Below are 15415 nucleotides of genomic sequence, written 5' to 3'. Positions count from 1 at the left end.
ATAAATTAAATACAAATTAATTTTTAAATATGTTGTTTCATGCATATATTGATTTTCTTATAAGCAAATATGCAAATCCACTAAGATACATATATGATAAGAAGTTACAAATACATGTAACGATTTGAAACAATTGTAAACTATAAAATTATTGTATTTGAAATTTTATATAAATATTTAAATATATGATTAACATTAAAATATATACCACTAATGATGTGAAAAATATATATTTATAGATATAAATGAAATCAAATATGTTATAATGTCATTGTTTATTTTAATGATCTTTCTGTTCAGTAATGTCGAGCTTAAATCTTTCATTAAATCTATTTTTAATTTAAAAAACCCAAAATAACAGTATAGTTTTCAAGTAAAGGTGACCTGAATTTCCAGGATAAATTATATACGTAAAAGTGCATGAAATTATAATATAGCAACAGTTGTGGGCCTGTAATGCTATTATGGGCTTTAATGAAATATTGACAAAAAAGCAATAGTTGTGGGCCAATAAAGTAAAGACTCCTGAGAAATGAGAATCAATCTGACACGGATTGGTTTAAAACAATTTGGTTCAGTTGATAAACCGAACTCACCGGTTAGGTGTTGAGGTTTAACCACTTCTCTCCTGAGAGAGAGATAGCTCAAAGCTTTCACCATGAGGAGATCGATCTCTTCCAAAGCCAAATCCTTTCTCCATCGAAACCTCCCGGAGAAAGCTAACCCACCGTCGTACGCCATTTCCGATTCACCACGACGAGCTCACACTAGCAGTAGCAACAACAACAACACAGATTACAAAGAGACATTACGAAGCAACAAGCTCCGCCACATGAACCTAGACGACTCCCTCGAGCTCTTCTTCCACATGATCCAACGCCACCCCTTCCCTTCAATCGCCGACTTCAGCAGGTTGCTAACCGCAATCTCCAAGCTGAACAGCCACGACGTCGTGATCCACCTCTGGGAACAGATGGAGATCCTCGGCGTCGCTCACAACCTCTACACCTGCAACATTCTCGTAAATTGTCTCTGCCGCTGCTCGGAACTCTCTCAAGCTTTATCCTTTCTAGCGAAAATGATCAAGCTTGGGCACAGCCCGAGCGTCGTCACGTTCGGGTCGCTAATCGGCGGGTTCTGCCGCGGCGGGAGGGTGAGCGAGGCGCTGCGTTTGTTTAATCGGATGGTGGAGATTGGGGTCAGACCTAATGTGGTTATCTGCAACATTGTGATCGATGGGCTTTGTAAGAGCCGCCACGTGGATAAAGCTTTGGACTTTTTTAATCAAATGGAGGTTGTTAGACCTGATGTGATCACATACAACTCTCTTATCTCCGGACTTTGTAACGCAAGTAGATGGGGTGAGGCTTTAAGGATGGTGAGGTGTATGAGTGAGAGTGGTCTTAGCCCTGACGTGTTTACTTTCAACGCGTTGATTGACGCTTGTGTGAAAAGAGGGAGTCTCTCAGAGGCTGAGGAGCTTTACGAGGAGATGGTTAGAAGGTCTCTGGAGCCTGATGTTGTTACTTACAGTTTGCTTATCGGTGGGCTTTGTATGTGTAGTCGGTTAGATGAAGCGGAGCGGATGTTTGAGTATATGGTTAGCAGACGCTGCTTCCCTGATGTGGTGACTTATAGTATTCTCATTAACGGGTTTTGCAAGTCTAGGAAGGTTGATTACGGGATGAAACTCTTCTGCGAGATGTCTCGGAGAGGAGTTGTTAGGAATGTGGTGACTTATACGATTCTTATCCAGGGGTATTGTTTAGCTGGGAAGGTTAATGTTGCAGAAGAGATTTTTAAAAGGATGGCTGGTTCTGGTGTGTCTCCTAATATTGTCACTTGCAATGTTTTGTTGCATGGTTTGTGTGATAATGGGAAGGTGGAGAAAGCGTTGGTGATGTTGGAGGATATGGAGAAGAGTGGGATGGAGGGTGATATCGTTACGTATAATATCATTATCCGTGGGATGTGTAAAGCTGGCGAGGTGGCAGATGCTTGGGGTTTGTATTGTAGCCTTAATCTCAAAGGACTTGTGCCTGATATTTGGACATACACTACGATGATGTTGGGGTTGTATAAGAAAGGCTTAAGGCGTGAGGCTGATGCGTTGTTTAGGAAAATGAAAGAAGATGGGATCTTACCAAATGAATGTTGTGTGTAGTGAAGCTTTAGTTTAGGACTAAGTGAATCATCTAACTCAGGGGAGCTAGGTTGGGTCAGGCTCCTTCGTCTGAGATGCTTGCCCCTGGAAAGATCACGCAGATCTTTAGAAGCCGAGGTTGGGATACTCTGAGATGAGCTAACACATGTTCTTATTTATTAGGAGACTACAGAATCAAAGCTCACATCATGTCTGTATCATGTGTCTCTCTTAGAGGATGTTTTCCATTGGAATGAGAAACTCAGGTCTCTCAAAACCACGTTGAGGTTTTATGAGAAGAGCTGAACCTATCGGACGGGGCCATGTTATCTAGTCGCTGACTGAACTCAGTTGAAAACTGTACATTACATTCTTTCTAATACTGTACACCAATCCATGTTTTGAGTGTCTGTATCAATTTTTGGTATGCAAAGTTCTTGTACCATTTTTTTGGCAAATGTCTGAGCGTGTTCAGATATGAGAAAATAACAGAAAATGTATGTCAAATCAGATGAAAAGACGAGCTTCAATTAGTTAAAAACAGCTTCAAAGCCTGCATATAAATCTTTGAGACAGAAGCTTCAATCCATTGATTGTATTATTCTCTTTCGCGTCTCAAGCCTCATAAATAGTATGTCTTTATGTAAAGCTCTCTAAATAGTTTAGTACAAGACCTGAATCATCACCACTGTATGAATTAAAACCAGAAACCATATACGCTTCTCTAACTCTATATAGATTCAGAAACAAATACAACATCTAACTAAAGCATTTCAATATGTCATCATTGCTCTGCCCTACGGCTTCAGTATTGTACATCACAAACACACCGTGTTAAAGGGCCGGTGAGATGGGAAAGTGTTTGAGAATCTTGACACAGTTTATAGCTCTCCCCTCTAACTTCTGCTTTCAGTTTATACAGTATCCTGTGAAGGTAATGGGGAATTTTCTTTGTGATGAATAAAGAACACCAACCTTGCTAGTCTGTTGGTTTGTTGGTGGTCTCAGACAATTGAAGTGTCCTGCAGAAGGTTTTAGCGATGAATACGAGCTAGAATATATATATATATACAGTTTCATGATAAGGTATATAAGGATTTGAAATTGTGGAGAAAGAAAACTGAAAAGTCTGGAGAGATTACCATGGTGCAAAGGATTGGCTGATGCCAAGGCCATTGCAAGTGAGTATCATTCCCTTAAATCTGGCGAGATATTCCTGTGTGAAGAAAGCATTGTGGGGTATCTCAACAAATCAGTAAGAACTAGATACCATGTTTTTAAAAAAGATTTCTGAATCCCAAGTAAATATGTTAACACACCCGTAAAGTATACTTGTGGATCTCGTAAATGCCGGTTAAATCGTACTCAAAACGTGCGGCGGGATCAATCAGCACTGCAAAAGAGAAAAAAGAAGCTATGTAACATTAGCAAATTAATTAATTCAAGACATGACAAGATGGAGATAGCACACTGTTCTCTATCATATTCTCAAGTGTCTATAGAAGCATAAGCCAAAGTTAAGGAGATGAAAATGGTTCAAGCTATACGGTGACCAGAGACAAATAAGAGTGCTGTGAAAATTTTAGAGGAAATAGAGAGGCAGAGATGGAGAGGGGATTTAAAAATTTATCTGAGGATTAAAACTATACATAGTTGTACATGTACTCAATACTTAAAACAGAACCATAAAGGTCAAGAAGCTTAAATGGATAAACCTGAATGCTTTAGTAAAATCTGTTTTCTAGGTTACTCCATTTTCCTAATTTTTCTACTCTCGCATCTTCTCCATCACGACGTAGACCAACGAGACAAAAAGCAAACACAGTTCACTGAACCTTGCCATTACCAAGACGGACTAAAACAAGTTATTATCTTTTTATGCTCAGATGTATAGAAACCGACTAAGCAAAAGACTCTAACCGTTATAAGCTTCATTTATCTCTATGAATCTCTCTTTAGCTGCACTATCGCCTTTGTGTTTATCAGGATGCCACTTCTGTAAATGGAACCACAAAAACAAACATTATTCTCAGCCAGAAGAACAAAAAAAAGAAGCATTTTTCTTTCGATCTAGAAACACTAAAACTCAAACTAAAACACAACAAGATGAGTTTAAAATATAAATCCGACAAGGGTTGTTGAGTTGACTAACCAAAGCAAGCTTGCGATAATTGAGTCTGATCAATTCCTCTGTTGCGTCGTAATCTACTTCTAGAATCTTATAATAATCCTTCAACACAGAAACAAAAAAAAAAAAAAAAAAACAATACTCAGCGGGACAGTATCAGATCTTCATATTCAACCAAAACCAAGAACCAAGCATTATCTAAACCAGATATATCAGAAACCAACGTAATCTCCATCAGCCTCACGCATCAAAAGCACCGCATGACTTTTACCTTTGGGGGAGGAGATTTATCATGGTCTTCCATCTGACACGAACAGAGGAACAATCTCCTCGCACATCATCAAACAGAAGGCTACCCTTAAAGGTGATTGAAGATGTCTCTGTTTCCCTTTCAACAATATCAAAACCGAACCTTGCTTTCTGAGTATTTTGTGTGTTTGAATTGGATGAAAGGTTTCGCCTTTTTGTTTTGTTCTTGAGCTTTGGCCTTTGGGGTCTCTGTTTGGATATTTCGGATGTGTGACGAAGCCACCGCCCAATGTTTTTCTATCTCTCTTGTCTTTTTCATTTGTTTTTTTTTTTTGTTTCTTATTATTTTTTTCTTCTTCAAAAGGAGGATGCATTATAAACTAATACATGTCTAATCCTGAGTTGAATTGAGTTAAACCAACCAAAAGACTGTATACTTATACTTTGCAAGAATTCTAAGTGAAGCAGCAAATAAGAAGAAGAAGCACAACAGATCAATTACGAATGGAAAAAAAAAAACAGAGAAGAGGCAAAGTGTTTTGTGTTCTTTTCAAGTAGTAGCTTCAACTTCCGGGTCAGTTTGGACAGGGGAAGAAGTCTTCTTCTCTCGACCTCTTAAACGCGAAGAGACATTGTCAATAGCTGAGTTAAGCTGTCCGATTTTCTCGTTCAAGGTCTCCCTTGTTTTCTCTAAACCTTCATCGTAGTAACTTGGTTGTTCTGGCTTCTTGAATCCATACTCATCTTCTTCACTCATTATAGATCTTCTGATCTGAATCACCATAGAAATAACAAAATCAAAAATCTTTACCTATGAGAATTATATAAAGAGCATCCAAAGCTCCTCAGAGCAACCAATCAGAATATGAAACAGACATGAGATCAATCAACTCATCTATCATTTCCAATAGAGTTTCATACAAAAACTAATCCAACTAGTAAAATACTCCACAAGTTGTTTTTCCGCCATTAAAGGGTTTCATTACCTGTGGAGCAAAGATGTAGGCAGCAGCGCCAAACAAAGCACCACCAAGAAGAAAACCAGCTACGAAATCACCACCACCTCTCCTACTCCTGAATAAATCATCATTAGGAGAGTCAAGTTTCAACCTTTTTCGAAGTCCAGTATTCACGACAATAGATATAACTTACCCATACTCTGCAGAAACTGAAAACTTGCGACTCCGGTTTGATCTCTTCTGGATACTCAATGCAGAGGTTTTACAAATCGAATTGAGCTTTGAGGTGGTAGACAACCCATTTGCCTTGACATAATGAGATTGAGACACACCTGTAAATGAAGAGACTTGCTGATAACGAATCTCTCTCAAAACTTGCTTACGAATTAAAAATGCAATTTTTCTATAAAAAAAACGGCTGTGCTAATAATATCATCTCAGATGAAACCGCTGAAAATACTAGCGGAAAGTACAAATCAAAAGATGAGAAACTAGTAAGCAACGATGAGAGATCGGGCGTAAAATCACTGGAAACATCAATGGACATTCATCGTCGAAGAAGATTCATTTTAACCGTAAACAAACAATTTGCAGATCTCAGATTGGAGCTAAAGGAGCTAGATAGAAATTAAGGAGCGTGGTAAAGAAGTGAGAAGGAATCTATTACCTGAGAGAGAAAGATGAGCAACACAGGAGGACGCCATTGTAATTGAAAAACCGAAGAGATCTGATCTAATGATGAACACTCGGAAGAACAAGAAGGAGAAGAATATGCTGCTGACACGTTTTTGGATAAGCCCTGTTCGTTTTGACAACGCTGCGACTAGAGTCAGCGTCAAAAAACTGTTAATGATTTCCTTCTTGACTCATCGGTGGGCTGAGAAACAGAAGACGCTGCGATTAAATAATCAAACGAATTCGGTGGTGTCGCAGCCGCTAAAAAAAGCAGCGTCAATGTTCATCTTCTTTCTCCTTTTCTAGCGACTGAAAACACATAAATTTCCTTCACTTTTGCTTTCTCTTTCCTATCAATTCATTTTGGTTCTCTTTAAATTTTGGTCGCTCCTCCCTGCCGCTGCGTTCTTGAAACGAACAGGGCTATAATCTTATATATATACGAGATTACCTAAACACCCTTGCCTTTAGAGAATCTCACATAACGTGTGATTCAGACTACACTTCTGTAATTCTATAGTTTTCAACCAATAAGTATTAAAATAAACATTCGGTTCTTCCAATCACCATTTTTTATATACAAAAACCTGTGATTTTTATGTCGTTGTAGTCTTGTAAAAGAACTAAAAAGGACACTCATAACAAATATAAACTTACGATAAACTTTTTTTTTATCTGGGAAGGTCTCTGAACAGAAACAATGGAGTCTTATCAGCATTCTTCCTTTCCTCTCCCGGAAACGACAGTGATAACGACAGAGAAGCTGAGACGTCCATGTCATCTTCTTCTTCCTTCTCTTTTCCTTTACTACTATGATGACTACTACTTTGTTCTCCTCCAGAGTTGCTTCTTCCGGCTAAGAAAGGCAATAGTCCCATAGTCCCTTCTTCTTCTTCCCTTGTTTCTTCACCTCCTAATGCCAGCTCCAGATCCGGGACTGTACCTATTAATCTCCCACTCTTGTTGTTGTTGTTATTGCCAAGTGGAATGAGATCATCGACTAGTTCCATGTCTTCTTCTTCTTCTTCTTCTCTTTCTGCATTCAAGTCCAAAGGGAATACCACTTTGGGACTCTTCTTCATCATCCCTGAATCATTACCAAATGTATCTTGTGAAAAGCTGCTGCTGCTGCTTTCAATTTCTGTCTTTAGCTTTTTATTAGCAGATCCTTCGCTTAAACGTTCATTACTGAGCTCCACTTTCTGGTTCACGGTGGCAGGTCTTGTCACTTCCCAAAGTGGACGCTTCCTGTGACTAGCCTGACTACAGTTGAGATCTTTCTCTAGAGGATTGTCTTGGTCGTGGGGCGGAATCTCTGAGTCCGTGACAGTCATAGGCACATCCTTTCTACCACCTGATTCTTGATCTTCAATGTGTTGCTGAACCTTCTTCACTAGGCTATCTCCAGAGTTTGATCCATTATCTTGACGAGATATATGATTTGCACCTGGTTCTTCCTCCTTGGGAGCAATTTCCTCCTGTATTAAGGAACCCCATAAAATTAAGAAATGAAATTTTCCTACTACGAGTTCAGATAGATGGAGAAAACGCATTCAAGAACTAAGAAAACAACCTACCTTTGTGTTCGATGATCGCTCAATAGAGGATTCTTTGTCACTTGGATTCTCATGGCTAGATACATCTACCCCATTTTGAGTTTCATTTATGTTGCGTGGGTTCTCACGCAGATGAGACGCTTTCTCCAAACGCTTGGAAGGATAACTTGTTTGGCAAAAGTCATTGGGATCTTGGTCACGCGCCAAAACATTCGAAGCAAGCAAAGATGGATTCTTCTGTGGGTTTGTACAAATCTCTTTTCTTCCTAGGAATACACCCCAAAGGAAATATAACATGTTCCAACCTGCAATTAGTAAAATTATAAGCAGTAGTACTTCATACAAAAAGGTGCATATTCATGATTTAAATCACGAATGCTACTTTCTAGAAACTAATCAGACAGCATTGCAGCGTGACTGTAGACTCATATCAGTTCCTTGATTGGGATGATCAACTTAAATTTCAAAGCAAGCGAGCAACGTGAACTAGTTCTAAGAAAAACTATTAAAGAGAAGCCGATCTAAAATGGGAGAAAGCAAGGTTTGAATGGTAATAAGCACATCTTGGGCACTGAAGTTACTAAAAAAGATTTCAGTAAATCAAATTATCATCGAGTCCATCATGTGCAAAATATGCAAGAGTCTTGGTAAGCATTCTTACGTTGGAAATTCGGAGGAAGCTGGTTGGATGCAAAAACCAAAAGCTCAACATTATCGAGGTTTCCTTTCAGGGCTAAATCTTTCTTCATCATGTTATCTACCAGGGGCTTGTAAGTTCTCTCATAACTGTATTACACAAGCAGTAACGAAACTCTCGTCAGTGAAGTCAAACATTTAGACCACTTATGACTTAACACAAACTAAAAGAGTGAATAGTAATAACCATGTATGAAACCTACCTCTCAACATCCTTCGCAAAGAAGAATAGAGCTATATGATCTTCTTTAGTACCTATGTCTTGAAATTGTGCAGGCCATGTACTTAGCCTAGGTACTTCATTCAAGCTAAACTTTTCTGGAAATTTATTCACCACTTCAGCAACCTTGGGTGATGCTAAGGTTGATAGATGTGCTTGCATTCCGCTATGCATAGCTGATTGTTCTCTAGCTTTCCGCACCTCCAAGTTTCCTCTGGAAAAATGATATAAGAACTTACATTTCAATGTGCATTTTATTTTTATGAACATATATAAGAGGCAAAACTCAACGGAAAATTCAAAGGGATATTCTTCACAAAAAGGAAAGAAAACTTACTGCCATATAGACTCACGGTCTGGAATGGCTGAGTTTCTCAACGGAGCAAGTGGGGATACTATTGGCCAATCTCTCATAACAGGCTTCACAGAGGGAGTATTAACTTCAAGCTCCACAGATCGTGGAGGCATCGCATCAGCACCAGAGGGTACAAGCTGCTTCCCATTTGTTACAATTGTCTGCTTGTACGGGTCAGGAGCAGGCCATGAAGTCGTATGCATCTTTGATGGCAATTGATCTCGTAAAGTTTTATCAGGATGCACATTAGATGCCAAAGCTGCATCACATTGCTCCAATACTCGGTTCTTGCTAAAGCTGGGCTTTTTACGGAGAGCAGCATCTACTGCTGCCCGCAGCCTATTACCCTTATTTATATCCTCCCGAACAATTTTTGTGGTAGAGGGATCACTATCAGAAACGCCTGAGGTGTCACTAGACTCTGCAGTCTGGCCTCCTTTTTGAGATGATGATAAGCCTTTACCACCAGATAACAGGCTAGACCTTTGGCGCTTACCTAAGGCTTCTTTGCTTTTCTTTACTACCTCTTTAAATTCCCTGGACCGTGGCAATCCATCCTGCGAAGCTACGTTACCGTTGCTTGGAACACCCTCACCCGCACAGGATGTGGATGTCAGTTCATCCTTACAGTCAGCTTGACTTACACTTTGCTCGCGGGAATCGCCTCCTGCAAACGGAGGAGATCACATACTAAATGATTAGAAACATATACAAACAAAGTACTACCAAAGAAGTACCAACTTATTGACAAAATGAATGGACTGATACCAGAAGCAATAGGATTTTCTAGACGGTTCCGGTTTAGATTGCTAACTTGCTTAGTCAAGCTACATCGTTTACCATCAGACTGCAAACCCTTCAAATCACGGGTACTGCTGCGTGGAGTAAGCTTCTGATCGGTGGAGGCTGCTGACGCATTAGCTTCTGCACTGCGATCTTTCAGTTGCTTTGAGCTCTTGCCTTCTTGTGAATGAACTTTCGACGCAAGGATTTTTGCTTCCGAGTCGTTTCCACTAGAACTCCCAGTGTCTGTTGTTCTACTTGACATTGATTTGCTTACAATTCCAAGACCTCCCTCCTTTATATCCACAGGAGTGTATTCTTTCCCAGTCTTCTTTTTTGGGAGAATAACATCATCCATGAGTTGCACTTTCGGTTTCGAGCTTGAAGAATTGAAGGAACTGGATTTTAAAAATGCACCTGGACAAAAATGAAATAGTGTTCTATCATTAGAGGTCCAAAATTATGACAAAGTAGATGAGGGAGAGTTGCGCTTAGGGAGAGCAATCCCACTGTGCAGCCTACCTTTTGGAGGTTGAAGCTGTAAACCAGTAGATCGTGCACCTTCTGTGGTATCACTGAAAGATGCTTGATGACTTAGCTTTCCCCTTGGCCTGTCTAACCCCTTCAATGATGTTTCCCGAGATAGCGGACCTATTCTGGGGAGAATAGATTTCTTGGGTGACCCAGTTGAACCCTCAACCGCCTGCCTTTTAGCATCTGGAGCTGCCTCAATCTTATCAGCATGCCTCTTTCCCGAGCTTTGTGGACTGTGGATTATCTCAGTTTCTATTTTTCTTTTAGCTTCTGCATGTTACAATTCCAAGGTCGTTAGAGATAATGGAAACAGAAAATGTGAAGCTCAAATTTTGTTTGCCAGTTAATTACGCTAAAATTTGTTTTTACAAATAGCATGTTTGGTTACATATTCAGCTTTACCTTGCTTCTGTTTTTCAGCTTCCTCACATTCTTCACAGAGCCAATCACCCTCTGGAACTTCATTGAGCATTACTCGCATGCAGTAGCTAAGTAAAACAAAACCATATTATTAGCACAGAATATAGAGCTACCTTTTAACGATGGAAGACAAATCAATCAATATCAATAACTAATATCTAACTAAAATCAAATTATACTACTAATAATGCGGCCAAATCCTGATTCCAATTTTGCCATTAGCATGTTTTTTTCATTCGAGTAGAAAAGCAGGCTTACGTGTGTTCTGCACCATCACTGCATCCTGTGCAAATAGCGAGTAGATCTTCACGACCCGCATCACCACAGATATCACAAACTTTTACCTATTCAACCGAAAAAACAAAACGTTCTTCACATAAATAAAAATATTAAGAGCAGATATACAGCAAACAATAAAGTTGGTGTATCACTAATTTCCAATGTGAGACAAAACCGCAATACTTACATCATGTTCCACCTCAGCATCATCGCTCTCGCTCTCAGACATAACTGATGAGACCGACTCATCTGATTTGGAATCGCTTCTACTTGACTTCCCATTCTTCCCTTTCTGGCCAGAAGGAGTAGATCCTTCAACAGACTGTTCCTTGTTATTTATCTCGTCTTGCTGGCCCTCTACACAGTCAGTCTGATCTAACACATCAACTGATGCAGACACTTTATGTTTCATCCTGCTCCCAGTAGAAGATGTCTTCGACGTCAATGCAACAACCCCGGAACCATCAGATTTCCCAGAACGTCCGATTGTTTCCCTACTCTCAGCATTCTCAGAGAGAGCATCATTACTAGAACAAACAAAGTTGCTTGCCTCACTCGCAGTTTTTTTCGAACCATTGCGAGAATTAACCACAACAGAAGTCAACAAACTGTCCTCGTTCACAGAACACTGGCTCCCGGCAACTCCATGCCCATTCTCATCAGACGACTCATCCGATTTTGATCCTGTGACACCTACGTTACGATGCATGCACGATGAACAAGGAGCAGAACAAACATTACATGTTCCAGAGTCCGCATTTGAAACGCCTCTCCGATTAATCGAACGTTTGCCAGCTCTTCTATCAGCCTGCATATGATATCATAACAAAATAGAAAAATGACATGAACAGTTAAGCGAACAAAACAACCATCAACATCAGTGAATAACATTTCTTTAGCTAATCTCACCATTGGCAGTAAAATTAATTTGCCTGACTCACAAACCGATCTCTATCAAGCTCTTCCAACTGCTACACATAAACAAACAGCATATTAAAATACTGCACAACATTCGAGATGATCAAGCTGCTAAAAAAAAAAAAAGAAAAAAATCAATCTTAAACCAAACATCATATAATGATTCATTGAGAATCCTAACCAGATTCTTATCAGGAGATCGAGCCCATAAAACACGTAATCATAGAGATTATCTAAGGATTCTATAATTACAAAAAAAAAATTAACATTACATGATCCAGGATTCAAAATCACCTCCTTTCCCCCAAATCAAGAACAAACGAAACCCTAATTTCACGTTCCTCCGTTATCCCTCTCCAAATCCCAGCAAAACCCTAAGTTCTCGATTCGGACCCTATTTTTCTCCCTCACACCCCCCAGAAAAATCTCTCTCCCCCTTCACTGTTCTAAGATTATACAAAAACAACACGAGCCAGAGATGAAAACTGTAGATATATACCTCTCAGGATCTATACGCACGCGTATACATATATATACACCCAGTCGTGTATACAATTAATTAATTTTGTTTTTATTTGATTATTCGCACAAGCCTAATTAAGAGATTTTAATTTTAATTAATATTACTATTCCAAAATTACAGTAACTTTTAATTAGTACCTTTTATCTTAACTAGAGTTTTTAACCGCGCTACGCGCGGATAAGATATTATATGTATTTTTCAATTCTAAAAAAATAATGTATAATATTGTATTATATTATTTAAAGAATATAAAATAAGACTACATAACATAAATTTTTTTTTTTAATTTTCTTTGTGAAAATCATTATGTTGTTTGATTGTTGTACTTGATTCGCATATTTGCATAGATATATGTGATAGATGAATAATTATATTTTTATTATCAGTAAATAATATATATTTAATATATAATATAAAAAAATAAAATTATTTACTTTTTAAACAAATTTGTCTCATGTTGGGGATTCGGTTATAGACATATCATATTCGAAGGAGACATTTTTACAGTTATCAATCTTCTTAACAATCAAGAAACAAATCTGAATATCAAAACAATATCTCATACGAACTATTTGTGGAATAACTGCTATGAAGAAATTAAATTTAGACATCAAAAAGGATTGTAAATGGATGTGCAGATGTGTTATATAAGTGAGCTTTACAAAGTACTATTCATAGTTCATATATCATTTATGTCCATCTTATTTTTTTGTCCATACTTTCTTAAACATCTTGAAATAACTGATGCTAATTAATAATAAACTTTTGGCTGACAAAAAAAAAATCAAATTTGTCTAATTATCACTTAATTTGTCTAACTGATTTATGTATTTCTCAATTCTAAAAATAATATATAATATTGTATCATATTATTTAAAGAATATAAAGTAAGACTACATAACATAAATATATTTTTAAATTTTCTTTGTGGAAATCATTATGTTGTTTGATTGTTGTAATTGATTCACATATTTGCATAGATATTTGTGATAGATGAATAACTATATTTTTACTATCAGTAAATAATATATATTTATTATATAATATAAGAAAAATAAAATTATTTTATTTTTAAACAACTTTGTCTCATGTTGGGGACTCGGTTATTGACATATCATATTCGAAGAAGACATTTTACAGTTATCAATCTTCTTAAAAGTCAAGAAACAAATATGGATATCACAACAATATCTCATACGATCTCTTTGTGAATAACTGCTCTAAGGTAATTGAATTTAGGCATCAAAAATGACTGGTAATAGATGTGCAGATGTGTTATCTAAGTCAGCTTTACAAAGTACTATTCATAGTTCATATATCATTTATGTCCATCCTATTTTTTTGTTCATCATTTCTTAAACATCTTGAAATAATTGATGCTAATTAATAATAAACTTTTGACTGGCAAAAAAAATCAAATTTATCTAATTATCGTTAAAATATTTTATTAATATTGTCTAAAAAGCTTTCAAGTGATATCATAGTTTAATTTTTGTTAGTTTTTTTTGTTAATTTTTAGAGTTTTTTGTATTTTAGATTTTTTCCATATTAAGCTTCTATTTCTTTCATTGAATTGATATATATATATATATATATATATTATTTTGTTATTAATGAAAATACACTTTTAAGTAATTTAATTTAAAATAAAATTATATATTAATTTGTTGTATTCTAACAATTTGATTGATTTAATTAATTTTCTTTGGTGGATAACTTAAAAAGTTTTCATATGAATCAGGAAAATCAATCTTATGTTATTATATTATATTTATTTGTGTATATAGACTCTATATATAATGCTAGTGTAATAAAGAAATAACATTATTTTTTGTAACTTCAAAAAGATACATTATTACAATTTGAAATTAATCAAAATTGAATAAAATGGTAATTAAATATTTGTAAATCTAATTGTTTTTTTTTATCTTGTTTAGTTGGATTCTCATGAAAAGAAATCGATAGGTTAAACAAATGTTTCAAAATTTGTTGTGTTATTGTTTTGTCTATAAATTACAAAATTTATTGAATTGATATATTTAATTATTGCACCCTTAAATAATATTTTAATAAGACATTAGAGAACTATGTTTTGAGTTGTTTTGTCAAAATTGTACAAAAATCTATGCTTTTTCATATTTGTCACGAAAATTTATATGTTAAATTTACTTTTACAAAATTCTTAACTTTGTCACGAAAACAAAAATCTTTGCTTTTTCATATTTGTCAATGTTCTCACACTTTCAAAGAATATATTAGCTTAGTCACTTACTTATTTTTTTTTACAAAACAAAGTATCGGAGTCTTGAAAGTTAAATTCATATTATTGTAATTGTATATAAGAGTTTGTGATTACATACTTAGTGATTCTTGTATATGTGTTCAAGAAAGTTTCAATAGCTTAGTGGTAACTGCCCTATATTAAAGTCATAATAACCCGGGTTCGATCCTTTCCTTCGTATTGTTTTTTCATTTTTTACGAAAAAATAAATGAGATGACGTGGCAATTTTGGACTCTCTGATTGGTTGATTTTTCTATCCTATGTGGACACCCTCTCCATGGCTTATATTTGCCTTTTAGTATAGTATAGATTGCAAAGAGAAAGGAATCAATGCCCCTTATCCCTTTCTCACTTTATCGAGTTTTTTAGCTTCCTATTTATTTAATTTTTGGATAACTTCCCTTAATTTCCACAAACAAATTTTACATGCCAACTTTTGTTTCTATGGTGTCGGAGAAAATTGAAAGCATATCATAACAAAATTATGAACAACTTTTAATTTACATTTGATTGTATACTTGTTTTCCGGGTTAAAACACATGTGTAGACTTGAGTATTTGTCTAATGAGTAATGATCCTCCAACTAATCACACCTTATTATAACGACCACCAACTCGCATAGCAAGAAAACCCATTGATTAAAATATGCGTTGAGGATTATGCAGTACAAGCACAATGACAAGTGTATATACTTG

At 36.5% G+C, this 15415-nt stretch overlaps 4 protein-coding genes across 8 annotated transcripts; 1 reads left to right on the top strand and 3 right to left on the bottom strand.

Moving 5' to 3' along the window:
- The first annotated feature begins 218 nt into the window (after nt 1-218).
- On the top strand, nt 219-2684 carry LOC106432155 (pentatricopeptide repeat-containing protein At5g16640, mitochondrial). Its single transcript, XM_013873000.3, has one exon. It carries the CDS (start codon nt 659-661, stop codon nt 2162-2164), a length of 1506 nt encoding a protein of 501 aa, XP_013728454.1. The 5' UTR covers nt 219-658; the 3' UTR covers nt 2165-2684.
- A 34-nt stretch (nt 2685-2718) lies between these two features.
- Nucleotides 2719-4803, bottom strand: LOC106432157 (dnAJ-like protein slr0093). Its single transcript, XM_048769106.1, has 7 exons — nt 4543-4803; nt 4296-4373; nt 4064-4139; nt 3463-3536; nt 3286-3359; nt 3119-3165; nt 2719-3069 (listed from the first exon to the last, which is right to left on the bottom strand). The coding sequence occupies exons 1-6, from the start codon at nt 4573-4575 to the stop codon at nt 3123-3125; spliced, it is 378 nt and encodes a 125-aa protein (XP_048625063.1). The 5' UTR covers nt 4576-4803; the 3' UTR covers nt 2719-3069; nt 3119-3122.
- Nucleotides 4804-4908: 105 nt separating this feature from the next.
- On the bottom strand, nt 4909-6543 carry LOC106432156. Its single transcript, XM_022714335.2, has 4 exons — nt 6147-6543; nt 5673-5811; nt 5507-5594; nt 4909-5292 (listed from the first exon to the last, which is right to left on the bottom strand). Exons 1-4 carry the CDS (start codon nt 6181-6183, stop codon nt 5071-5073), a joined length of 486 nt encoding a protein of 161 aa, XP_022570056.1. The 5' UTR covers nt 6184-6543; the 3' UTR covers nt 4909-5070.
- A 126-nt stretch (nt 6544-6669) lies between these two features.
- Nucleotides 6670-12407, bottom strand: LOC106432153. Of its 5 annotated transcripts, none has more exons than XM_048769105.1 (12): nt 12097-12407; nt 11907-11965; nt 11185-11805; nt 10977-11062; nt 10701-10786; nt 10287-10568; nt 9750-10181; nt 8964-9648; nt 8610-8840; nt 8372-8496; nt 7732-8015; nt 6670-7632 (listed from the first exon to the last, which is right to left on the bottom strand). In XM_048769105.1, the coding sequence occupies exons 2-12, from the start codon at nt 11907-11909 to the stop codon at nt 6826-6828; spliced, it is 3642 nt and encodes a 1213-aa protein (XP_048625062.1). In that variant the 5' UTR covers nt 11910-11965; nt 12097-12407; the 3' UTR covers nt 6670-6825. The 5 variants fall into 5 exon arrangements, with proteins under 5 accessions (XP_048625062.1, XP_013728450.1, XP_013728452.1 ...); XM_013872996.3 differs by having other exon boundaries at nt 12188-12390; XM_013872998.3 differs by having other exon boundaries at nt 12210-12390.
- Nucleotides 12408-15415: the final 3008 nt, after the last annotated feature.

Source organism: Brassica napus, chromosome C9, assembly GCF_020379485.1.
Source record: "Brassica napus cultivar Da-Ae chromosome C9, Da-Ae, whole genome shotgun sequence".
In the NCBI taxonomy this organism is placed as follows: domain Eukaryota; kingdom Viridiplantae; phylum Streptophyta; class Magnoliopsida; order Brassicales; family Brassicaceae; genus Brassica; species Brassica napus.
This window is presented reverse-complemented; position numbering and strand designations above follow the sequence as displayed.